The 25,866-nt window shown below is 42.1% G+C and overlaps 1 protein-coding gene and 1 long non-coding RNA gene across 4 annotated transcripts in view; one reads left to right on the forward strand and one right to left on the reverse strand.

Annotated features, from left to right (window-relative positions):
• Window positions 1-25,866, forward strand: part of PLCB1 (phospholipase C beta 1) — a 455,429-nt gene that overhangs the window by 393,659 nt on the left and 35,904 nt on the right. For all 3 annotated transcript variants that reach the window (XM_081856862.1, XM_081856861.1, XM_081856863.1), the window contains one exon: window positions 1,398-1,484. In XM_081856862.1, coding sequence (XP_081712988.1) covers window positions 1,398-1,484 — 87 coding nt within the window. The remainder of the gene's footprint in view (window positions 1-1,397; window positions 1,485-25,866) is intronic.
• On the reverse strand, window positions 5,825-24,684 carry LOC309339405. The gene is made up of 4 exons (XR_014155309.1): window positions 24,214-24,684; window positions 9,152-9,318; window positions 8,078-8,178; window positions 5,825-7,381 (listed from the first exon to the last, which is right to left on the reverse strand). It is a non-coding gene; the product is annotated as an uncharacterized lncRNA (long non-coding RNA).

The raw sequence follows: 25,866 nt of genomic DNA on the forward strand, positions 1-25,866 counted from the left end.
ATGACCTAGTGACTTTCCTGATGGCAAGGGAGACAGCGGAGGTAGCCAAAGAGCATCCATTTCTGCTGGAAAGAACAGCATGACACTGTTTGCATCAATTTCAGCCGGAGAGAAGGTATTTCCAAGAATTGGGGGTCAGTTTCCCAGCTAAAAACTGATGCAAAAGCCATCATTTCCTCACCAGGAATGGTGAAACAGGCAGTCCCAGACCCAGCAGGATGGATGCTTGACTTTGGATCAACATAGGCATGTGGAGGAGCTATAGCTGAGGCTTCACAAGTTAGCCATTACACATTATACACACGTGCATGTACCACAGAGCTGATGGCTGCTTTTTGTGAACAAAAGTGCCATTGAGAGGGATCCGCTTTGAGCAGAGCAGTAGTGGGTAGCGAGCAGGTGTTTATTCCTTTCTCCACTGCTCCAGATCCTTCCCAGAGACTTGTCCTCCTGTGAGATTCCACGGGTGGGTTTGCCTGTGTTTCAACTCACTGGGGCAGGAGAAGGGGCAGTGACATTACAGGAAGATCAGAAATGACTGTCAGAGATAGAGTTGAATGCTCCCTATCAGATGCTTTCTTGCATCACTCATAAAGCCCTCCCGAAACTGCTTTTCTTCAGAAAAAGTAGCCTTTCTAGGTTTGTGCTGCAGTTTTAGAGGCTTAGTGAATAAAGCTTTAGCCATAGTCTCCCTCCCATTCTTGTGAAATGCATGAAGGTTTGAAATTGACTATTGAGTGGCAGATGATCAATAGGTAACAGGGAGAGAGCAACGATGCTAGGGCCAATGAACAGAAATTCCTGTTCAAGTGAGTATGGCATGCATTCCAATTGATTCAGAAGCTGATGTCAAAAATTGCATTGCAGCATATGTGGAAGTTAGACGTACACAACAATGTTCTATAGAACATGTGTTTTTAGTTATTAAAAAAAAATAACCCAAAGAAAATGTGTTGATTTGTTGGCATTCCTTTTTATTTCTCATTTCTTTCTTATTTTCTTTCTTATTTCTTTCTACTTGTTATTCTTTGCTAAGAAATAAAATTAGTCCTGGCTTCATCCTTAACTGTGCAAAGCTGTCTAATTTTTTGGTGCTGGATGATGGCGTGATTAAATACTACTATCAACTACCTATAAACTTCAGCTGTTTCTTCTAGCATTCTTAAGTGTGTTTCAAACTGCACATTTCTTGGAGGGAAAATGTAAGGTTTTAAATTAAATCTCCAAGTATACATAATATATCAATAAGCATTGTTTTGTTGAAAAACAAATCAAATATTCTGCTAAGAATGCTTATGTTATACTGTTCTATCCTGGACAGAACTACTTCAGTATAGAACTGAAGAATGAAATACACATGTTTGAATGCAATAAATTGTTTGCCTGCTTTATTCCAGCTAGAAGATGCTCAAAGTAAAAGGCAGGAAAGACTTGTGGAGAAGCACAAGGAGATTCGTCAGCAAATACTGGATGAAAAGCCCAAGGTAAGGAGATTTGAGCACCATTTTTTAAATTTTTTTTTGCTTACAGACAATGAGCCTGGTGTCAGGCTGATACTCAACCAGGTCTCTAATTATGAATGCTAATGAAATAAATATCAGAGAAAGATGTGCAATGCTTCATCACATGGAAAGAAAAAATATAGGCAATGTTAACGCACAAATGAGTGTCCATTTTTTTGGGGGGGGGGAATGGTATCCTACAAAAATACTGTATTTTTTGGTGGCGCTGTGGGTTAAACCACAGAGCCTAGGACTTGCCGATCAGAAGGTCGGCGCTTCGAATCCCTGCAATGGGGTGAGCTTCCGTTGCTTGGTCCCTGCTCCTGCCAACCTAGCAGTTCGAAAGCACTTCAAAGTGCACGTAGATAAATAGGTACCGCTCCGGCGGGAAGGTAAACGGCGCTTCCGTGCGCTGCTCTAGCCACATGACCCGGAAGCTGTACGCTGGCTCCCTTGGCCAATAAAGCAAGATGAGCACTGCAACCCCAGAGTCGGTCACGACTGGACCTAATGGTCAGGGGTCCCTTTACCCTTTACCTTTAATGCACCATCAAATCTAATGCACACCTCAATTTTCAGAACCTTGAAACCCAAAAAAGTATTTGCTGGCGAATGTAAATGTGCCATCAAATCTAATGCGCACCTTAATTTTCGCAACGTACTTTGACCAAAAAAAGAGTGAGCATTGGATTTGAGTAAATACAGTATGTTATTTAATCTTGGTGCATGTCGTTCAGTGTAAAGAATATCCTTGACCAGCAGAGGGTGCAGTGCACCTGGAATTGTTTTAAGCAATGCAAAATCTCAACTTTTTCTATTCAGGAATAAGGGGTTGGTTTTTGAAGCATGCAGAAATCCTATTATTTTGTTATCTGAGCAAAGTAAAGAGTTTGGCATCCTGCAAAAATCTCTCACAGATATGGAATATAGCATCAGAGAGCCTTGTGGCTGCAACAGACTGTAGCATGGCTACCCCTCTCGACGCCGGCAATGACATGTTTTGTGCATTGCATCTATTCTCCATCTCAGACACTGTGACGTAACTGTGCATTTGTGTTGTTTTGTTTCTCCCTTCCTTCCCCATAGACAGGACTGGTTAACAGCATTGTTTTCATTATTTCATGTAGCTTTTTCTGGCAGCTGTTAACTTGCAGGAAATTAATTCATGGCATTTTACGTTATGATTTTTGAAGAGTAAATCAATAAACAGCTTTTTAAAAGGTTTAGACTATATAGTCTCTTCACATGTTAAAATAGGTGCCAACTTTTGACTGGTTCGTTTGACACAGGGAAATTATAAAGGTAAAGGTAAAGGTACCCCTGACCATTAGGTCCAGTCACAGATGACTCTGGGGTTGCAGCGCTCATCTCACTTTATAGTCCAAGGTAGCCGGTGTTTGTCTGCAGACAGCTTCCGGGTCATGTGGCCAGCATGACTAAGCTACTTCTGGCGAACTAGAGCAGCGCACGGAAATGCTGTTTACCTTCTCGCCGGAGGGGTACCTATTTATTTACTTGCACTTGACATGCTTTCAAACTGCTAGGTTGGCAGGAGCAGGGACCGAGCAACGGGAGCTCACCCTGTCATGAGGATTCGAACCGCTGACCTTCTGATCGGCAAGCCCTAGGCTCTGTGGTTTAGACCATAGCGCTACCCACAGTGGGAAATTATAGGCACCTGTTATTTCATGGAGCTTCTGTTGAGCAGAATATAATTTTAAGTGGTAGATCAAAAACAGTTTTTGCTTGTTATTTCTAATGGCACAGTAATCCAGTTGCTCCAATTCCATGGAGGATATTGTTCTGGTTCACACATCCTGCTAAGTCAAACTCTTTTATATGTAGGCTGCCTGGAATTCCTGTCAGGGGGTATTAATAAACAAACAAACAGCTTACCACAAATGTGTGGGTTCCTGGAGAAGGGATGGTGGCAACAATGGTTTTCTCCTGGTCCTCCTGTGGTGCTACTGTGAACAAAGCCATGATCTGAATTAGCAAGTTGTCTAGACCAGGATTTGTGTTTTGTCTTGCTTTAGATGAGGGATAGAGTAGAAACTTGATCCAGTTCTCATCTGAAACCAAATCTTTCAAATTTTTTGCAATTTGAAACAATGCGAGAGCCAAAGTACAGCGAGCCTTTGAAATTCGCACTCATCTGAATTTTGCTATGCAGCCCTCCAACCGATCTCTGTTTACAAAAAATGCATATGTTGGGGGGAGTGTGCATAAAGATGAATGCGTTCGTGAAGATAGCATTACATTATGAGCAGTTGCTTGCAAAGATGTACACATTAGTCAAAACCACTGGCAAAAATGAGTTCATTAAGAGAAATTCACACTAAATTGCTGGAAAATTTTTCGTGAAGATTTTTTTAAAGCACACACACACACACAAATTTCTGTGGAGTAATGTGGAGAACTAAATTTAAAATGGCAGAAATGAGAAACTGAGAGAACTGAAATTGACAAATCTTTCCATCCTTGCTCCAGAAAAACCATGAGCAGTAACCAGTCCTTTATTTCTGGGGGGACACATACCCCTAAACAATTTGTCAGTCTTTGTACTTTTGTGCATTTACTGTATTTCTTTTTTCTGATTTGAACTATAAAGTGGTGGTTTTATTGAGTCAAAATGAGAGTACCCCTAAACATTTTTTTTAAGAAAAAAAGCACTGGCAGTAACTAAGGTACTGCAACAGCAAGACCACTGGGGAGGGACACAATGGTTGCAATCCCATCTTTGGGAACCCACACTCCTGTGTGTTCACCCTAAGTCATGCTTTGGCATACCCAACTAGTTCACGACCATTTTGCAAATGCAGACAATTATCTTGAACCCAGCTTTAGGTTTATTTTCTATCAGTGGGTGGGGGGGATACCAGCAGGAACTGCATGTACAAACTCTTGTGCAAGTCTGCTGGTGGTTTAAAATTGGGACCACCTAGCCTATGAAAAGCAGTGGACAACAACTGGGTTGGACAAACATTCTGAACTGAGTTCACGGTACCCAGAAAACTATGTGGAGGTTTTGTGGATTTCCAAGACTGTGGGGCAGACAAGTGGGCAGCAGAAATAAAACAACAGGTTTTGCCCATCTCTCAGCTAGATGTTTAATCAAAGTACTTGATGTTATGTTTTGCAAGGTGTTTTGTCCTGAGAGATGGATTTATATAATAGAATCATAGGTTCCCAATTACTGTTGTTGTGAATTTAATGGATGTATTTAGACAGTAAATCCTCTACTTACTGTTTGTGCCTTAGCAAAGTCACAGCAGACATCAGTTTTTGCAGCTAAGTATCTTGGCATCACGTGACAAAATGTACGTTATCCAGCACCCATTCAGTACATGTTACACGGGTTCCTTAAGAAAGACATGTCAGGGTGCAGTACAACTTTAGGAAACCTTCCTACACAGGGTTATTTACGTAGGCAATCTTCATGTCTAATCGTTCTCTGCAAAGCTCTGTGTATGAGATGTGATAAGAATAAAACAATGGAAACAATGGAATGGGTAAATGGTAACCTACATTATTTATTTGGCTCTTCTTTGTTTCAGTTCCAAATGGTGTGCAATTCAGTAATGCAATATGAAATGTGAGCACTTAAATTTCATACATATATTAGGTTGCAATCCAAACTCCTGACTGGCCAGGTTGCAAGGGAGGTCCACCAATGCAGAAGACCTCAACAGACCTGCAGAACCCCCCCCCCCCCAATATAGAGTGTTGCAAAGCTGGCAAAGAAACCACTGGATCCTGGGCCATCCCTGCTGCCATCCCATGGTGGCAACAGACCCTACCCAGGCTTCTTTGCTACACCAGCCTGGGAGCTGCTGTAGTGAAACGGCAATTTTAACTCCTCCCCATCCCTTCCATCCTGGCCCGTGCAAGCAGCACAGCTGTGATTGAGGTAGGGACACTCTTTTAGGAGTGAATTGATTTATAATGAATGATTTTAGAGTGTTGTTTGTGCTGTACTTTTGTACTGTTTTATTGTTGTTAGCCGCCCTGAGCCCGGCTTCGGCTGGGGAGGGCGGATATAAATAAAATTTATTATTATTATTATTATTATTATTATTATTATTATTATTAGCCCTACGGCCACCTCCCGGGGATTCTGGATAGCTCTGTAAGACTTTTAAGGTGCATCATCCTGCCAAGACAATCCATTGTAAAGCCTGTACACTCCATACTCATATGCCATTAAAATCGTCCTTCATCTGGGAATTTGCATCCTCTTTCCAGCTGCTGTTCTAACTATATATTCATATGCATCCTTCTAGCAGTCTGTTTTCATATGCATCCTTCTAGCAGTCTGTTTTGCATTAGCCCTTTGGTTAGGATTAGGGCACAACTGGACAACACATCAGGAGATCTGGGATCCTGTGTCCCAACTTTTTCTTGAAAGGGTCAATGCATCTGCAGAGTGCCCTGCTTTGAATTGGAGTTATGGTATTAGAGAAAGGACTTAACTACTTCCCCTGTGCTTCAACATGCTTCTCTCCCCATTCCCCTTGGGCAAAATATGCAGGACCCCATCTCTCCCCAGTGGGGTAAAAGCACCTAAAAGGACAATTTTGAGAGAGGGGAAACTCTTAACTCCTAATCCACCTTTCCTCCACTCATTACAGCCTCCACTTGTTACTTTTCAGGGGAAATCGCATGGTACACTCTGACATGTATAGTTTGACTCAGATGTATTCCCCCAGAGCTTGATTGGCAACAACTCAAGGTATCTCTGAGGCTCTTGTACCTGCTATGATCTGGTCTACTCAGAAAACGCATTACCTAAATACAGTTCAGGAACCTAGAGCTATCTATCTGAAACGTCTTTCACCTGTCACCTCTTGATGTCCAAACAGCTGTTTCAACTATCCTATTTTTAGTGTACCTGTCAAGCAGCCTAGAGGTGTCCTCTAACTGTAATTGCCTCCCTGCTTGTGCAGATATTAGAAATTCAATAATCCAGGAGACAGTTTCCTTATATAGATGCCTGAAGGAGTATGAGGACACATTCTTCTGCATCTCTGTGACAGAGCAAACACTTGTGGAAATATAAATCTTGGTCTAGCGCTATTTAATATACTCGTTAACAAGGGGATAGAAAGTACAGAACTCAGATTTGCAAGTAAGGCCAAACCGAGAGAGGCTGAAAGTGCTTTGCAATGACAGGGCCACAAATAAATATTTATCTTGTCAAACTTGGGGGGGAATTGGCAGAAATAAAAAGGGTTACATTTAACGAGCATAAATACAGCGTTCTGGAGATGGGTAAAAACAAACGCATAATTACTAGCTGGAATATGTCTTCCTAGCAAATAGCAGTGCGGAAATGGCTTCAGGGCAAGGGAGGGGGGGGGTCCTAGCAGAAAAGATGATTGATTAGCTATGTACTGCTGTGCTAATGCCATACTGGGCTCCATGGAAAGGAGCATTATGAGTAAAACAGAGGCGATAATTCTCCCCCACCCCTCTCCCTGGCATTAGGGATGCTTTGTGTGAGTACTATGTCATTTCCAGACTTCAAAAAAGACACATGGAAGCTGGAAATAATCCAGAGCCAAGCAACAGGATTGCTTAGAGGTCTGGAGAATATCCTTTCTAAGAAGACTGAAGGAGTGGAGCTTGTTTAATATGGGGAAGAGAGGACGGGGGTCTTCACATACACAGCTGCAGTCTGTGGTGTGCTGCCAAAGAACACATTTCTCACCTCACCTGCTGTTTCCAAGAGCGAGGCCTTAATTTATTCCTGTACTGAGACTGGCATTGGACTTTCTCTTCCAAGCCTGTTTACCTATAATTTCGCTGGAATCACCTGTGGTTGCAGAGCGTGAATTTTCGTTTTTTTGCTTTAACTTTGTTGTGCTCCACCCTGGCTACTGTGCAGTTGAGAAGTGGCATGCAAATGGAAAAATACATTAAAAACACATACATATATATGGTTGCTTTAAATAGGACAGTAATCAGTTGTTTCTGACACCCCAGTATGGACAAGAAAGTACAGTGGGTTCAAACCATAACCCCAAAGATTTAGCCTGAATGCTACAAACAATGGTTTAATTGTAAGAGTGGGGGCTGATCATATGAAGCCGTGATGGGATTCCACTACTAGGCTTCATATGGAGCAAAATTAAAAGAGCTGGCTGGATCAGGCCAATGGCCGTGTAGTCCCTCATCCTGTTTTCAGGAACCTTTGCCAGGGGAAATGTCCAAGCAAGACCTGAGTACAAGAGCACTCTCCCCTCCTGTTTCCAGCAATTGGTATTTATTATTAATAATAATACTAATTACCTGCCCTTCACCCTAAGGTCCTAAAGTGGGTTACACTATTGAAACACAATATTTAAAACAAATTAAAACAGCTTTAGAAAGCATACTGTCCCCAACCATGGAAGCAGAGCATAGCTTCCATCATGGCTAGCCACCATCATTAGACATAAGCAGCATATCTAGGTGCTACTTTCAGCTGTATTTCCATTGGCATCTCTAGGTGGGGTAAGGGGGCAATAATAGCATTAGGTAGGATTCCTGCTTCTGAGAGGGGAGTGTGGATGTAAGGAGGCAGTGGTACCCACCTCATTCCGTGTATGTCACAATCAGTCATGTTTCCATTCTGCTGCAGTTCAGCCTGTGCTAAAACATATGCTGCTCATCTTGCTGTCCTCTATGGTTGAAACTAATGTAATTTATCACGGAATTAATAACGGAATTGATTTCAGTGCATTTCAATGGAAGGGCAGTGTCAAAAACAATGCAGAAATAACACAATTATTTGCATAATATCTGGGGCGAAAGTCAATGGTAGTGAATACTGCTCATATTCACTTGCATGATTTCCGTTCCTGAACTCCAGACGAACATGAAAATTGCATGCAGGCAAAATGCAGTATGCAAATTGCAAATTGCAGCAAGCAAAATGCAAATGGCAGCAATTTCCTCCCCCATTTCTCCAGCAAACCTAGAGGGAGTTGGACTTTTTGAGTCCTATTTACAGAGCAACCCTAACCACATCTACTCTGATGTAGATCTTAAAGAATTCAATGAGGCTTACTCCCAGGTGGGTAGAGTTAGGATTGCATCTTAAGACCCCTCCAGCCAGCACTTTCTAGTATGCTAAATGGACCCCTTTTATTCCATGTGTCATGGGAAAAGTTCCCTTCAAATGTTGTTGCAGTTTTGACTCTGTTTTGACTCCGTTTCACTTTAGTTCTCCTGTGTCTATAGGGACTTCTGAGTTTCATCTGAACAGTGCAGAGTAAGTTGCTCATGATATTTGTCAGTGGGTAGTGTTTCTCAACAAGGCCCTGAAGGCCTACAACTGGTACAAGAATTTTCCAAAGTGCATAACTGAACAGGCCAACAAAACTATCCCACTTTGGGTCTTGCAGTTCCATTAGAGAACTATTACTTATTCCTCTTGATTTTCAGAATAGAATAGGATACAAATCATGCTACAAAATAGCTTTGGGTTTTCTCATAAAGCAGAAGAGGCATGAGAAGCTGCTGTTTTGTAACATACTGTAATTGGCAACAGAACCAAAACAACATAGGGAAAAAAAATGATTAGCACAAAAGGAGAAAGGTGTTAACCATATCATTCAAAAGCAAAAGATACAGAGGTGTGTCTATGTGGTTTTGGAATGTCAAACCTTGCAGTTTAACATGGTTTATACATGATGTTTCAAATGTACACATAAATTGCAGTAGCTGTCAATAATTCATGCTTGTTCTGTATCTGAAAAGGTCATGAAAATTTCAGACGACACATACACACACACACACCCCAGGTTCAGAGCAAATTAATGAGTCCTGCCCCCTGCAAAAGAAAAAGAAAAAAACATTGGCTTCAGGGAAAAGGAATGATTTCTGACATGAACCTTTCATTAAATCTCATAATTGCCAAGTATAATGTACAGCAAATAATCCAGAAGTCAGGGGAAATCTTTAAAATATATTGATCTTTTTTTAGACCTCAGGCTTGTTGGCATAATTCTCCTTCCCTGTGCTAGATCAAAATACTTTCCCCTGTTTCTCCTTTGCATAATCTCATCCTTTTAAAAAAGAAATGATTGGGCTTGCAGCTAACAGGATTATCAGTCTAAAGCTCAGAAAGTGCCTGCTGTGTGGTGTACATAAGTCTTTGGAAATGGATTTTAATGCTTGTTTAATGGTGGCTAAGCATGGATGCATGTGGCTGTTAGGAAATCAATAAAATCTGGAAGGTAGTATTAGGGCTGAGATTTAGGAGATTCCGATTTGCTTCTAAACTTAGCCATTGACATTTATTCCAGCATCCAAAGCAATTGATGACAGCTTCTGGGACATGGGCTCAATTAGGTTTTGGACTTGCATTTCTTGAACACCAGCTCCCAATGTCACATAGCAAGGTGCTTCTTAAATTGAATAGACTTCAAAAAATTAATTATAACATGGCAGTGAGGTTTTGCTGTCCACAAAGAAACAAATGAAAAATGCCACTAGGCCTGTCCAAATTTTCGGGAAGTCCTAAAGTAGCAGTTCTGATCTTGGCCTCTGGCACAGTTACATTCGATTCCCCATATTCAAAATAGGAGAAATAGTGCATACTTTACAGGGATATTGTAGGGAGCACTTGTGCAAGAACTTTAGAGTGCTTGGATGGATGGATTTATTTGTATGAACAGGAACAAAAATACTTTGGATCATTCTGTTCAGAAATGTGTGAATGTGTGTACTCTGGCGCCCACTTTAGAAACACGGATAGTGCTCCCTTTTAAACAAGGCATTTTTGAAAGTTGCTGCAGGTGGAACAACAAACAGTGGAACCTCGGTTTTCAAACATAATCCATTCCGAAAACTGTTCGACTTCCGAAATGTTTGAAAACCAAGGATCAATAGGCTGGCCAGAAAGTCAATGGGGGAAAATGTAAAGTGCGCCTTGGAAGCTGTTCGATTTTTGGTGTTTGGGTTCCAAATTGTTTGGTTTCTGAGACTCTCGAAAACTGAGGTTCCAATGTATTGTGAAGCAAGCACAGGATTGCCTTGTAACACAAAAGAGTCGGTGAGATCTGCAGGGGAAAAGTGGTGCTAAAACCATACCTGCTCATTTCCGCCTCTAAATCCCCACAACCATTTTGTTTAACCTTTCCTTCCTCCCAGTGAAATCCTTACTGGAAAAGAACCACAACAACAGTATTCAGAGATGCACCGCCTCTGAGCATGGAAGTGAAGCAGCCATTGATGGACCCATCCTTTGTACATCTAACCATTTTTAAGCCATCAAAGGCAGTGGCCAACACTACAGGTGGTTCCATAAGTTTATTACTCATTTTGTGAAGCAGTACTTCTTTTGGCCCATCATGAACAGGGGTGGTCCATCCCATTTCATCACCTGAGGCAAAATGGGAAGGTGCCAGCCTGCATGTTTACTGCCTGCTACACACTGCCTGCCCCTTCAAAGCCCATGCCAAAACCTCACTTACTGGGTCATGCGGCTGTGGCTTCCAGGTTCTGGCAAGATCTTGCAAGAGCCCCTCACCATCTCACAGGACTCTCACAAGATCTTGCCAGAACCCAGAAGCCACTGCAGCCACTTCTTGTTTTTCCAGTGGTGGGGGAAAGGGATGTCGGAACATGCCTGGGGGGCACACGGAGCCCCCGGAATGAGAAAGACATCACCAGGCATCTTCCTGATGAAGCGCAGCCCAGGACATTCACAAATCAGTCCCGGTGTGCACCAGCGACACATATAAAAAGACATGTGCATGCACACTCAGCAGAGTATAGTGAAAACGATCGTGGAACATGAGTGTGTTCATTCTAAGTATTTATTAAGCAATATATACAGGACGAAGTAATCATGGTGTTCTTCTCCAAGAGGGAGTAAAGAAGTACAAAAGTACAGTACAGCGGAAGAGAGATTAGACTAACTTCCGTTCTCACACTTTCCAAGTCTAGAAAGTAAACACTAACATGTGATGCAACAATCACACATCCAGCAACGGAGGAATGAAATGCTAACAGGAACATGCTCTTGGAGGCTCCACTTGGATTCCACTCACTGAGATGGCTGCTTCAATCTGCCTCATGGCTGGCTCTAGTCAGGAATGTAGCTTCAGCCAGTTTAATCAAGGGACACTGAAGTCTCATGTTATAAGTAAGAGAAGGTGAAAAAATGCCTGTCTCATGTTTTTCCACACCAATAGTGACCTTTATAAATCTCTGGCATGCTCCCATCCACCCACACTGTTGTCATTTCTCTAAACCAAAAGGGCACAAAACCAATTGCATTGGCCTTTTCTTGTAGGAAAGGTATCCCAGTGTGGAAAGTCTAATGTGTTTTTGAGGCCTGAAAATTAAGCCGATGTTTTCACACTTCCATTTCTTAACCTCATCTTTTTTATATTAAAAAACCCCCTAAAAAGCTTAAAAACATAACTGCGTTTAGTGTAATTTAGCACATTCTCTTCTTAAGTTAACTGGATCAGTGCATCTGAACATATTTATTCATTTCAGGACAAGAATCTCCCTCAGTTCCAGCTCAAATCTAGTGCTATTGTTTTATTTCTATATTCATATAGCCTATTTGTGCATATCCACGTGTGTTCAAATATTCTCAGAAACTAGAAAACGTAATGAGGATGAGGCAATATATTTCAGTATAGAGTGAGAGAAAGAAACTGAAGGATTATTTGGCTGTGTGTTTGTGTGTTTATAGCAATTGAAGAACAACTTTAATTTAGATGGCCTTATTCCAGATAGGCACAAGTACAAACATAGAATTGCATCTTTCCCATCTTGTAAATGAAAGCAAGGTTTTCATAAGTTACAAGTTGTGACGGTGGTTGTTGCTTGGTTTAGAGTTATTTCCTTGCCACATTCTTTTCACTTTATCTTTGTTCCAGGACCGCAACACATTCTTATCTCAATGACAATCAGGTCGCAAAAGATGCATGTCACAATCCGAAGTGATACTCAGAATGACAATTAAATTCCTCTCCTCTCTTGGTACCTATGCATGCATGAGTACCTGGGGGATTTCTGCATTTCCATTTGATGGCCTAGCCATTACATGGTGTTTATTTTAGAATGGATGCTTGGAAGCTGCTGATTTTGTCAGCTACATAAAGATTCTACACCCAGCAAACTTAAAACAGAGCAGAGACATGTCTAAACAAAACATGCACTCATCTATGGGAGGGAGGGTGTCTTAAGGTGCATTTTTTTAGATATGCAGTATGCACCTAGACAGGATCTTAAAAAGTAGAGACACCACCTTGCCAACAAAGGTCCGTATAGTAAAAGCTATGGTTTTCCCAGTAGTGATGTATAGAAGTGAAAGCTGGACCATAAAGAAGGCTGATTGCCGAAGAATTGGTGCTTTTGAATTATGGTGCTGGAGGAGACCCTTGAGAGTCCCATGGACTGCAAGAAGATCAAACCTACCCATTCTTAAGGAAATCAGCCCTGAGTGCTCACTGGAAGGACAGATCCTGAAGCTGAGGCTCCAATACCGTGGCCACCTCATGAGAAGAGAAGACTCCCTGGAAAAGACCCTGATGTTGGGAAAGATGGAGGGCCCAAGGAGAAGGGGACGACAGAGGACGAGATGGTTGGATAGTGTTCTTGAAGCTACCAGCATGAGTTTGACCAAACTGCGGGAGGCAGTGGAAGACAGAAGTGCCTGGTGTGCTCTGGTCCATGGGGTCACGAATAGTTGGACAACAACAACAACAAAGTATGCACCTTAAGACAATCCCCCATGCCCAATGACTGCAATTATTCTTTAAAAATATGTCAGCTTTGTTTCAAGTTCTCTTAAAGTGGGTGTAGAATTTTTATGCAGCTGACATAATGTGTTTCTAGGGTGGTCCTACTCTATGGCGGATAGTCTTCTATATAGGATTCTAAACATACTGATTATTCCCAACCATAGTTTTGTTTTGTTTTCAAAAAAGTTGCTTGGGACACTAATGTTAAGAAGCCTTGTTTCTGCCATGGGGTGACATTGCCATTTAAACTTTGATATTTCATTTTCTTTTCATTTCACTTTTAATTTTTATACTGCCTTTTTATATTACTATGGTTTATAATGTGCTTTACAAGCTGAAGAAGCAAAACAACAACAAAAAAGCACACCAGACAGCAGAGCTCATACATGTAAGAACAATTGGATCCAATACAAAACAGTCACAATAACTTTAAAATAAACATCTTATATCAAATAAAACAATATTCAATAATCAGTTGGAATAAAATAGTAAGCAGTAAAATTAAATATCAGAAAATAATAATTAAACAGTTTACACTTATCAATCACAATAAACATTTGCTTCTTAAGCTTTGGCTTTTATGGGCAATCTTGCTCTAGAAATCAATACTTGGTGACCTGTTGTGGCCTAGAGGTAAACTGCTTAGGCCTTGTAGTGATTAATTAAGAAAAGGGCACAGTGGGGTTTATATAAGTTGTGTGTACATGTGTGTGACTCACTTCAGTGTTTGGCAACTGCAGGCAGAAGATGAGCACGTACAAACAGTTTGAGTTGCAGCAGGAGGGCTTGGAAACTTTCTGCGCAGTGGGCTAGGGATCTCAAGCTGTTACAGGAAATTGCTAATTATGGTTTAAATAATCCTTCATTGTATGCTGCGATGGTCTAGGGCCACGTGGCACTAATCATTTTGCCAGGTTCTTTTCATGTCTGAAGATGCCAGCTTGGTGCCTGTTGAAAGTGCAGCATGTTGTGTCTTGGATGCCTGGCTTTTGGTGTGGCCTTGTTTCCTACATAGTCAATGTTACTTGCTTAATTCTGCTAAACATGTTTTGGGCAACTAGTGAAAATGACTGTCTAAATGTTTGTTCTTGCTACTTGTGTGCTCTCCTTGCTCCGCCTAGTAACACAACCTAGTTATTTGCTTGACTGCATTAAGGAGAGCTACATATTATTATTTTTACCATTCTCCTTGATGTTGGGGTTGGGGAACGTCAAGGGTTGGCGTGTTTGGGCATCTATATTTTTTAAAAATAAATTTTATTTTAAATGCAAAATTACAAACATTGAATCCAAAATAAAACTATACAAACAAGAAAGAAAAACAGAACACAAAAAGCCAAAAATCACACATCTACAAATAAAACCATATATTCATTCTAATCTACTCATTACATACATATACACATATTGACTTCCTTCCGTTGTTCTAAGACCTCAAAAAATTTACTCTTTCTAAATTGTTGTATCTAATGTAGATTACTTCTGTCTTTATACTTTTTACACCGTTTTTCTTTTTCTTTAACTCTGAAAGCATCATTCATTACATACCGATATGTTTACTCCAGAACAATGTTTTTTTCATATACTCTTTAGCATATCCCATTCTTTTAATAATTTCTGGTCCGGTTGTCCACTTATGAATGCTGTGAGTCTTGCCAGATTTTATATATTCACAAAATTTAATTTGCCATTCTTTCATTGATGGAATTTTTCTCCCTTTCCAATTTTTTGCTATAAGCATCCTGCGAGCTGTCGTTGCATAAAGGAATACTTTCCTTTGATTGTCAGGAATATCGTTTGCGATTATACCTAAAAGGAATGCCTCCGGTTTTTTACTGAAAGATACTTTAAACATCTTTTTTATTTCTTCATATATTTCATTCCAAAATTGTTTAATAGGTCGGCATTCGTGTTTGGGCATCTATTAAGGGGCCCCTCTGACAAGAGTCCTCTGTACCTCTTCTTATGACCTGTACTTCCTCTTCAGCTTGTTGACCCGCCTTGTGCACTCACCCAGGAAACGATGGCAGTGTAAAGGCAGAACGGTCAATGTCACTGCCTTTATGCTTGTGGTTTTTTTTTCCTGGTAGCCAAAATGGTGGTAGCAAATGATGTAAATGAAGAGAGGAGCAAGTCATGATAAGGACAGTGAGGAGGTGATGTTGGTTGGTCTGTGGAGGGTGTCTTGCTGAAGGTCTCTACTCCACTCTAGCCAGTGTGGTGTAGTGGTTAAGAGCAGTAGATTTGTAATCGGGGGAACCGGGTTCGCGTCTCTGCTCCTCCACATGCAGCTGCTGGGTGACCTTGGGTTAGTCACACTTCTCTGAAGTCTCTCAGCCCCACTCACCTCACAGAGTGTTTGTTGTGGGGGAGGAAGGGAAAGGAGAATGTTAGCTGCTTTGAGACTCCTTCGGGTAGTGATAAAGCGGGATATCAAATCCAAACTACTCCTCCTCCTCCTCCTCCTCCTCCTCCTCCTCCTCCTCTTCTTCTACTACTACTACTACTACTACTACTACTATACCTGGACCCAACTCTGCTTGATATGCTGACTTTTAACATGAAGGGATTTTATCTCAGGCCCAACTTGCAGTGTACATTTAAAGCAGTATAATACTACTTTTAAGTAGTATTATAAGGGATGTGGGTGGTGCTGTGAGTTAAACCACAGAGCCTAGGACTTGCTGATCAGAAGGTCGGTGGTTCCAATCCCTGTGACGGGGTAAGCTCCTGTTGCTCAGTCCCTGCTCCTGCCTACCTAGCAGTTTGAAAGCATGTCAAAAGTGCAAGTAGATAAATAGGTACCAGCGGGAAGGTAAACGCCGTTTCCGTGTGCTGCTCTGGTTCGCCAGAAGCGGCTTAGTCATGCTGGCCACATGACCTAGAAGCTGTACACCGGCTCCCTCGGCCAATAAAGCAAGATGAGCACCGCAACCCCAGAGTCGGTCACAACTGGACTTAATGGTCAGGGGTCCTTTTACCTTAACTAATACTACTTTAAAACAGACATAAATCTATTGTTTGACTGGCTTAATGAACAAATCTGTTAACATGACAAAAGGTGTTGATGGGCCATTAGGGATAGGAATAATTTAGCCTGGAGAGTGAGATGTTACCAGGGTAATAGGGTTTGTGTTTAAGGGGACAGGAAAAGGGAGTTTTCAAGGGAAGGAGAAGGGAGACGAGGGGCTGAGAACCATCTTGGGAGGGGGCTGGCTGTAGGCTGCTTCTGCTTCTACCTCTTGAAATGATGATGCCATAAGATCGGAATTCCCTCCATTAAGGCTGAAGGTGTAAATAGGTGAATAAACCGTATTTATTAAAGCACAACAGCCTCCGCTGTGTCTTCCTTTCTCCAAAGGGACACAGACCCTGTGTGAGTGCCTGGGACCCCATGAGCTCTTGCTACTGCTGCGCAGAGAGAGGGGCAGGCACCTGACTTTTGTAACAGTATCCTGGGAACTAGTTTGTTAAAGGTGCTGAGAGCTTGTTGTTGTTTAGTCGTGTCTGACTCTTCGTGACCCCATGGACCAGAGCACGCCAGGCACTCCTGTCTTCCACTGCCTCCCACAGTTTGGTCAGACTCATGTTTGTAGCTTTGAGAACACTGTCCAACCATCTTGTCCTCTGTCGTCCCCTTCTTCTTGTGCCCTCAATCTTTCCCAACATCAGGGTCTTTTCCAGGGAGTCTTTTCTTCTCAAGAGGTGGCCAAAGTATTGGAGCCTCAGCTTCACGATCTGTCCTTCCAGTGAGCACTGAGGGCTGATTTCCTTCAGAATGGATAGGTTTGATCTTCTTGCAGTCCATGGGACTCTCAAGAGTTTCCTCCAGCACCATAATTCAAAAGCATCAATTCTTTGGCGATCAGCCTTCTTTATAGAATCATAGAATCATAGAATCATAGAGTTGGAAGAGACCACAAGGGCCATCGAGTCCAACCCCCTGCCAAGCAGGAAACACCATCAGAGCACTCCTGACATATGGTTGTCAAGCCTCTGCTTAAAGACCTCTAAAGAAGGAGACTCCACCACACTCCCTGGCAGCAAATTCCACTGTCGAACAGCTCTTACTGTCAGGAAGTTCTTCCTAATGTTTAGGTGGAATCTTCTTTCTTGTAGTTTGGATCCATTGCTCCATGTCTGCTTCTCTGGAACAGCAGAAAACAACCTTTCTCCCTCCTCTATGTGACATCCTTTTATATATTTGAACATGGCTATCATATCACCCCTTAACCTCCTCTTCTCCAGGCTAAACATGCCCAGCTCCCTTAGCCGTTCCTCATAAGGCATCGTTTCCAGGCCTTTGACCATTTTGGTTGCCCTCCTCTGGACACGTTCCAGTTTATCAGTGTCCTTCTTGAACTGTGGTGCCCAGAACTGGACACAGTACTCCAAGTGAGGTCTGACCAGAGCAGAATACAGTGGCACTATTACTTCCCTTGATCTAGATGCTATACTCCTATTGATGCAGCCCAGAATTGCAAACATTATGGTCCAGCTCTCACTTCCATACATCACTACTGGGAAAACCATGGCTTTAACTATACGGACCTTTGTTGGCACAGCTGAGAGCTGTGCTGGGGCAACTCACCCTGGTGGAAAGGGTATGAATAATAATAATACTAATAATACTGCTTTCCCCCCTCACAGAGCAACAATTCCCAGAGTTCCCTGGGAAAAGGGATTGACTGCTAAGCCGCTCTGAGAATTGCATCTGTGAGGGGAATGTTCTCCTTCGTTGTGCTGATTACTAATTTGCCTACCATATTTCATGATGATATATTCCTTTCCCATAATGGAAAGTCCTACGTAAAAGAATAATGGAGCATCTTACGTTACAGCACAGAATGTTGCCAATGCATATCCTGTCACTTGGAGGCTCTGCTGCCGAAAAAGTGATGAGCTGCCTGGCTAATGCATATTGGGCAGAAACTGAAAATCGTTGTGAATTCCTTAGTGACTGATAACATAGCTCGTAAGAGAGCAAGTCCACTAAGCAGTTGGTATATGACTGACTGCTTTCCACAAACTATCTCTTTGCGATTTGTGGCGTAGGCTCTAATCCATTACAGTAAAACAGCAATTGCTTTCATTTTGTATCTCCTAAAGATTAATAGCTAAAGCCTTGCCAGTGAGTCATATGGTTACCTGTATCCTGGGTAACCCCTCTCTGTTTAGCTAGTCTAAGTCTGATTGAAAGGGGATTATGAAAGGAAATAAATTTATATAGGCTCTCTGCAAGGATGTGGGTGTGGGTGCTTTCTATTTATATTGCACACACAAAGAGAGGGTTATGCACAAACGTAAACACAAGCCATGGATTTGGGAGGGAGCAAATGCTGTTTGGACTCATTCCACATCGAAGGCAGGGCCATCCAGTTCCCAGGAGACCAATTTAAAGGAATCCAAAGCAGAGGGGATCACAAGATGAGAGTTGGGTGTGATGCATTTGGCAGTAAAAAAATGAATATAGGCCAAGGTAAGAAAGCTGTACATGACCAGGAAGGTAGGCTAGCATGTTGTATCTCTCCTTTCACTCGTTTATTCTGAAATGCACAGCCACATTGCAACAGTACTTCAGAGCAGCAATGCAAAACAACAGCATAACCATACACAAAGAAATGCCGTGATAAGTAAACATAGTACTAAAAACTAATGTCAGAGCAACATAGTAGTGAATGGAATAGCAGCAATTAGAACATTGGCTTGGGTTCCAAATACCTGCCTATTTAAAAAAAATAAATCACATTTTGGAGGAGGAGGAGGAGGAGGAGGAGGAGGAGGAGGAGGAGGAGGAGGAGGAGGAAAATAGATTGGTGAACAACTCTGATTAGGGAATAGCATCAGGAAGGATATGAAGAAAACCCTGCCCCTTATTCCTGTCAAGCTAACTTCAGGAAAAGATTAGAGTTGTAGCAGGGCTTCCTCCAAAGATTTTGATGAACAGTGGAGAAGTTTTCATAAGTTAAAAGTAAAGGGAGCCCTGACCAGTCCAGTCGTGGCCGACTCTGGGGTTGCAGCGCTCATCTTGCTTTATTGGCCGAGGGAGCCGACGTACAGCTTCTCCGCTATCTACAGATTCTCCGCTATCTACAGATAATCAGATACGAGAAGAAAATTCAGTATAAAATCACATGCTATCTGACTATGGACATATTGAAGCACATTGTGCGGGCAGGTTGGGTTTTGTGTTTTGATTTTGACATGTAGTGACATCTTGTTTTGAAAAAAAACAGAGGAAAGAATGCAGCCCATCTTTTTCCACCAGTTGCTGCTAAAGGCACATTTGCAATACTTTTTATTTTTTTAAACAGCTCTTTTTCACAGAACTGCTCATGCACAAAACTACTGCATTAAAAATAGAAATTTAGGTTGTAGATACAACAGGCAGGAAAGGAAAATGCATGGAAAGGAAGCAACAGCTTTTCATGCAAGTTACTCCAAATACTTTCCTGGCTTAGAGTGGCCCACACTTTATTATCATTTTGACCACTCTTTTGTGCAAATCCAGAATGTCAAAAAACTTTTTTTAAAAAAAACACATGTTTTGGGGTTGTTTTTAAGGCGCCCATGTACAGGTAAACAAATATACCTACAGATCTCTGCAATGGACTTCAGGTTTCCTAGTTTGGACATACTTTTTTCAAATGATATTTTCATTGCATTCCTGCAATGGATGGGATGACCCTTGGAATCTCTTCATCTCTACAGTTCTATGATTCTATACTATATTGTGCAAATCTGTAACTTGTGTTAGAAAAAAGGGATATATCACAAAGGTAAACAAATATTCACTTACAGTGATACCTCTGGTTATGAACTTAATTCGTTCCGGACGTCCGTTCTTAACCTGAAACCGTTCTTAACCTGGGGTTCCACTTTAGCTAATGGGGCCTCCTGCTGCTGCCGTGCTGCCAGAGCCCAATTTCTGTTCTCATCCTGAGGTAAAGTTCTTAACCCAAGGTACTACTTCCAGGTTAGCGGAGTCTGTAACCCGAAGTGTTTCTAACCCAAGGTGTTTGTAACCTGAGGTACCACTGTACATGTGCACAACAGACCTCATGTTTCCAGAAATTATGGTGGGTACTAATTGAGGGGAAGGGCCTACATCCCACAGCTCAAATACATCCCATCAAGCACTTGCCGCTTGGTTGGGAAACTTTGAGATAGATTTCAGAAGCATTAAACTGGAAGTGCTCACAAATCGTGTCCTCCCTAAAAGAGGGCACGTGTTGCGGTGAGACCTGGAGACCGACCTCCTGGTTGCGGGTGGTTCTGTTGGATAGCCACAACACCCGATTGGTAGGTCCCTGGTTGCTGGGTGTAATCTGGCCAATGGGTGCAGTGTGCACTTGTAAATTTTCTAATGTATTTGAAATCAAATGAACACACGTCTGTCAATCTTTGAAAGTCCATAGAAGTATAATAAGTCTATAGTTAAAACAAAGTGATAGATGCTATCCTGTGGGCTAAGCGGTAAAACTTTTTAGATGTTCATGGTGCCAAAGTAGTGAGTGAATAACAGTGTAGGACAGTGATCCCGGATAATCTGACTTTTTCGCTGGACTCTTCTTTAGCACAACCCATAGATTAGAAAAACACACAAAGAGCAGTGGTCATAAGGATATGACCATATCCATGTTACATTACTTTGTTTCAACTATAGACTTATTATACTTCTACGGACTTTCAAAGATTGACAGACGTGTGTTCATTTGATTTCAAATATATTAGAGAATTTACAAGTGTACACATTTTGTTTTTGTTGTACTAAATTATGTATATTATGCAATAAGCATTGCAGTGCTATCTAGTATACTGGTCTTCGTGTTGCTTGTGTTGTTTGTTGTGTCAAGTTTGCAACACAGGGGTTTGTTGTTCTGGATTGACGGATTGGGCACGAATTTTTCCCATCTGGCAAATTAGCACTGCCATTTGGGTTTTCGCATACCTCATAGCAATCATCACAACTTTGCAAGGTGCATAGGCATTGGGTAAGCCTAGTCTTGGTTGGTTGCAGCCTCTGCCTGCCCCACCATGGGTAAGGGTATCCTGTTAAAAGGATCTGGGAGGAGCAGCTCCTGTCTGATGCCCAGATGGGAGCTAGGGGCATACCACTCCTCCAATGGGGACCGCCTAGGGAATGCCCCAATATGATGTAGGTCATAGTCGCGCCCCCACTGGTTTCACCTTTAGAAAGACTCCCAGTGGACAGGTGGGCGTGACATATACAGTTGCTTACCTCAACGCTTATGGTCAAACCTTCACATCTGTAACCAATAAAGTTGTGGCCTTATTTGATCCCAAACTAATATACTAATATACCGTGTATTGTCTAGTTATTTGCCCCATAGGGTACAGAGTGGTCACGGGGCCTCACCACACAACATATTGCCTGCAAAAGATACATTGCTTTTTTCCTACCATATTAACTCTGCTGTCCTCATCCTGTTCTGATACATCTCTCGGGACGATTTCAAATGGTTTTCTGACTCTGGAGACTCACTGATTATTCTCTTGACAGTGCAAGGCTTTATGTAGCTTTCACACAAGGGGAAAAAAACAATTTCCCCCGTTAATAAGCTTTTTGTGAAGGGGCATTGTGTCTCCTCCATGGGGACATCATGTGTACTGACTCTACCTTGGTATATGTGTGCTTGCTTAGGGGAACTAGCTGAGCACTTGCAAGCCAGAAATATTTATTGCCAAATCACATGTAACCTTAGCTGCATAGTTCCGCCTGTTTCTTCCCTCCCCCGCAACTTACAAGGGCAATGGCCCCCAGTTTGGATCAGGCACCTATTATATTTGCTAGGTTTTTAACCCTCAGGCCCTGATGTGGCCTCATCCTGGATCCCATTGAAAGGGACACTTTTTTGCGATGCAAATTGCAGGCAAGACAGGAATCTGGATTGGGACCACTGCAGAGGGGTGTGTAGCTTAAGGCCCCTTTACCAGCAACCCAATGTTAGGGTCCTGATCTGAATCAGGGTCCTACACTGGCCATGTGTGAAATTTAAAAACCTCTGAGCTCAAGAGAAAACTATGCAGTTAAAGTGTGTAGCCTGGCTGTCAGAATGCCAAGCAATATGAGCACCTGTAAAGATGGTGGCCAGGTGGCAGACAGGACTGGGCTCCTGCACTTTTAGTAGTGCATTTCGGCAAGGCATCGTTTGCATAACAAGCTATACCTGCTGCAAGTGATACTTGCTGAAATTCTTTCTTCTACACATGCATTAATGGGGTTGGGAACCTGCAATCATCTGCAACTAACCATCCTACTCGCAAGCCAGACAGACTTTAAGTGGAGCTCCATACAGAAGTCAGCCATTTCTTCCACATCCTCAAAACTGTATATAATCATTTGCTTTTAAGGAAAGAAGTACATATACCTTAATTATTTTTTTAAGAAAAGAAAAGAAAAAAATGACTGTGAAATGTCTCTGTGCCTTTAAATTACACTTGGGTACTTGCTATCAGTAGACCATTTTAGTACCTAGAGTATCTGTTTGCCAGCTTTCCTCCTCCTCCTCCTCCTCCTCTTCCTCCTTTTGTTTATAATTTTAATTAAATTTTCTGTTTTGCAGTTTAAAGTATTCCTTTTCACATCCTTCAAATATCAGTGACTTCCCGTTTTCTCTTTCCATGGTTCATTTTACATATCATAAATCCCTGCATATTTTACAGAAACTATACCATTCAGTAGTCCATTATTACATCCATCATAACTTAATTACACTGTTGAATTTACCTTAATGTTGCCGGCGTTTTCAGCTGTACACAGTTGTTTCCTATAAATTCAACAAACATTTTCCAATCTTCTCTAAGTGTATATTCTTCTTCTTCTTTTATTCTATATGTTAAGTCTGCAAGCTGCACATATTCTGTCAGCTTAAGTTGCCATTCTTCTTTGGTTGGGACCTAGCTCACTTTCCAATTTTGGCTTAACAAAACACAGGCCGCAGTAGTGGTATACATAAATAACCGTTTTTGACACCTGGGAATTTCGGTCTGAATTATCCCCAACAGAAAGGACTGGGGGGGGGGGTGTTGGAAAGTACTTTTAAACATTTTTTTCAATTCATTATGGATCATTTCCTAGTACTCTTTTACCATTTTACAAGTCCACCACATTTGAAAGAACGTTCCCTCTACTTCTTTGCATTTCCAGCACTTATCTGATTCAGTCTTATACATCTTAGCAAGCCTTGTTGTTGTTTAGTCGTTTAGTTGTGTCCGACTCTTCGTGACCCCATGGACCAGAGCATGCCAGGCACTCCTGTCTTCCACTGCTTCCCGCAGTTTGGTCAAACTCGTGCTGGTAGCTTCAAGAACACTGTCCAACCATCTCATCCTCTGTCGTCCCCTTCTCCTTGTGCCCACAATATTTCCCAACATCAGGGTCTTTTCCAGGGAGACTTCTCTTCTCATGAGGTGGCCAAAGTATTGGAGCCTCAGCTTCAGGATCTGTCCTTCCAGTGAGCACTCAGGGCTGATTTCCTTCAGAATGGATACGTTTGATCTTCTTGCAGTCCATGGGACTCTCAAGAGTCTCCTCCAGCACCATAATTCAAAAGCATCAATTATTTTGCGATCAGCCTTCTTTGTGGTCCAGCTCTCACTTCCATACATCACTACTGGGAAAACCATAGCTTTAACTATATGGACCTTTGTTGGCAAGGTGATGTCTCTGCTTTTTAAGATGCTGTCAAGGTTTGCCATCGCCTTTCTCCCAAGGAGCAGGCGTCTTTTAATATCGTGACTGCTGTCACCATCTGCAGTGATCATGGAGCCTCTGAGTTAAATACTTTGCTTACTGCTTCTCTGCCCACATGTTGCTGTTCAATTCAGTGTGGCCATTTTGCACACCCATGGCTACTGTCCACCTCAGTCAGAGAGAGAGGCTGTGCCTACAGCATCCTGTATGTGCTCACTGCTCTTAAAAAGGAGGCTGTACTCACCAGACTCTTGCTTCTACCTGCCTCCATGAAAGAGGAAGAGTTGTGCGACCACCACTTGTCTGACCAATGTACTCTCCAACTGCCCACTTAAAGGAGAGACTCTGGCCATTGTGACCTCATGCTGATGCTTCGTATCTGAAGAAAAGTGACTAGCCATTGTGACCTCATGTTGATGTTTTGTATCTGAAGAAAAGTGACTGGCCATTGTGACCTCATTCTGATGCTACTTCATTGATGAAGAGTGAAATTGCCCAGTATACCCTTTCATAGGTGCTGTCCCCTTAAAGCTGGGAAGAGACTGCCATGTCCACGCTGACAACAAATACAAGTGTTCTTGTATCCCAGACCAGACAGGGTGTTTTAAAACTCTGTTTCTTGCTCTTCCATTGTCTCAAATTTAAGTTGTCCCATTCTCAGGCAGTGTGAAGGTGTCAGTTATTGCTCTTTTGGTCCAAAAGATGCAGCAGAAAAGAAGAGGACATATCTCAAGGGTACTTGAAATATATAACCTACTTTGTGTCTTTTTTAATGTTTTTATTAAAAGAATTTCCACAAGTAACAAAAGTTTTTAAAAGTCATAATGAGTGGGGAGAATGGTCCCATCTTCTTGTTTTTCCCCCTAAGTCGTTCATGTCTAACTTCTGTCCATCAAGAGATCTAGGCACATGTGGAGAATAATGCATTCCTTTGCCCTCTTGGTTAATGCATGCTGATAAATCTACCACACATTAACTTGCCTGACCCCTTTTTTGAACCAATTAATTATATTGTCCTTCACGAAACCCAGGAGGAGCAAGTTCCACAGTTGCACCTCTCTTCACATGGCCTCTAGGCTTTGAACATGTTTTTTGTTTCCTTTCCACCTTCTTCCTAATTTGTACGTCCTGTCATTTGTAACATCTGTCTCTATATGAAAAGAATCTGAATTTTCCCTCTTCAGGTGAAAGAAATTATGAAAAGGCTAATTACTAGAGTGGTGTAGAGCCTTCAGGAGGTAGATTAGCACATTGATTTTACTGTAGCATTAGGCAAAAGAGAGACAGTGAGCTTAATTCTTGCTTTTCATGCTTATATCTTGGAGTAGAATATGCTAATAGCGTCCAGTGATTTCTTAACTTGGGCATATGTATGTATGTAGCGTTGTTGAGGCCCAACTAGACGATGTGGAGGCCTTCTGACTGTTTTTATTTTCACTTTAATGTAGCCAGGAGAGACTCTGAATTTGATCACAGTTGAAAGGCTGAAGAGGATGCTAAATACTTTCCACACAGGCAGTGGCGTAGCGTGGGTTGTCAGCACCCGGGGCAAGGCAAGTAATTTGCGCCCCCTAACCCTACCCCTAACCCTAACCCCCAGATGTTGCGCCCGGTGCGGCCGGCCCCCCCTGCACCCCCCACGCTACGCCACTGCACACAGGCTGTTTTTTCCCACTCATAATTTCTGCATATTGGGCAATTAGGACTCTCTTCTCAACTTAAGATGTATCACAACTAGCCAGTGATTCAGACCGCCTCGAAAACAGTGAGTCAGGCCTCAAAAGAATCTACCTTGAGCTGCCATTCTGGGGTGAGTCAAGGACAGGGGTGTAGTCTAAGATGGGTAAGCTCAAATTCCAGGATCTGGGGGTCCAGAGGCAGGTGAATACATGGAGAA

The sequence above is a fragment of the Podarcis erhardii genome (genome assembly GCF_964252035.2).
Source record: "Podarcis erhardii genome assembly, chromosome: 3".
Taxonomy (NCBI): Eukaryota; Metazoa; Chordata; class Lepidosauria; order Squamata; family Lacertidae; genus Podarcis; species Podarcis erhardii.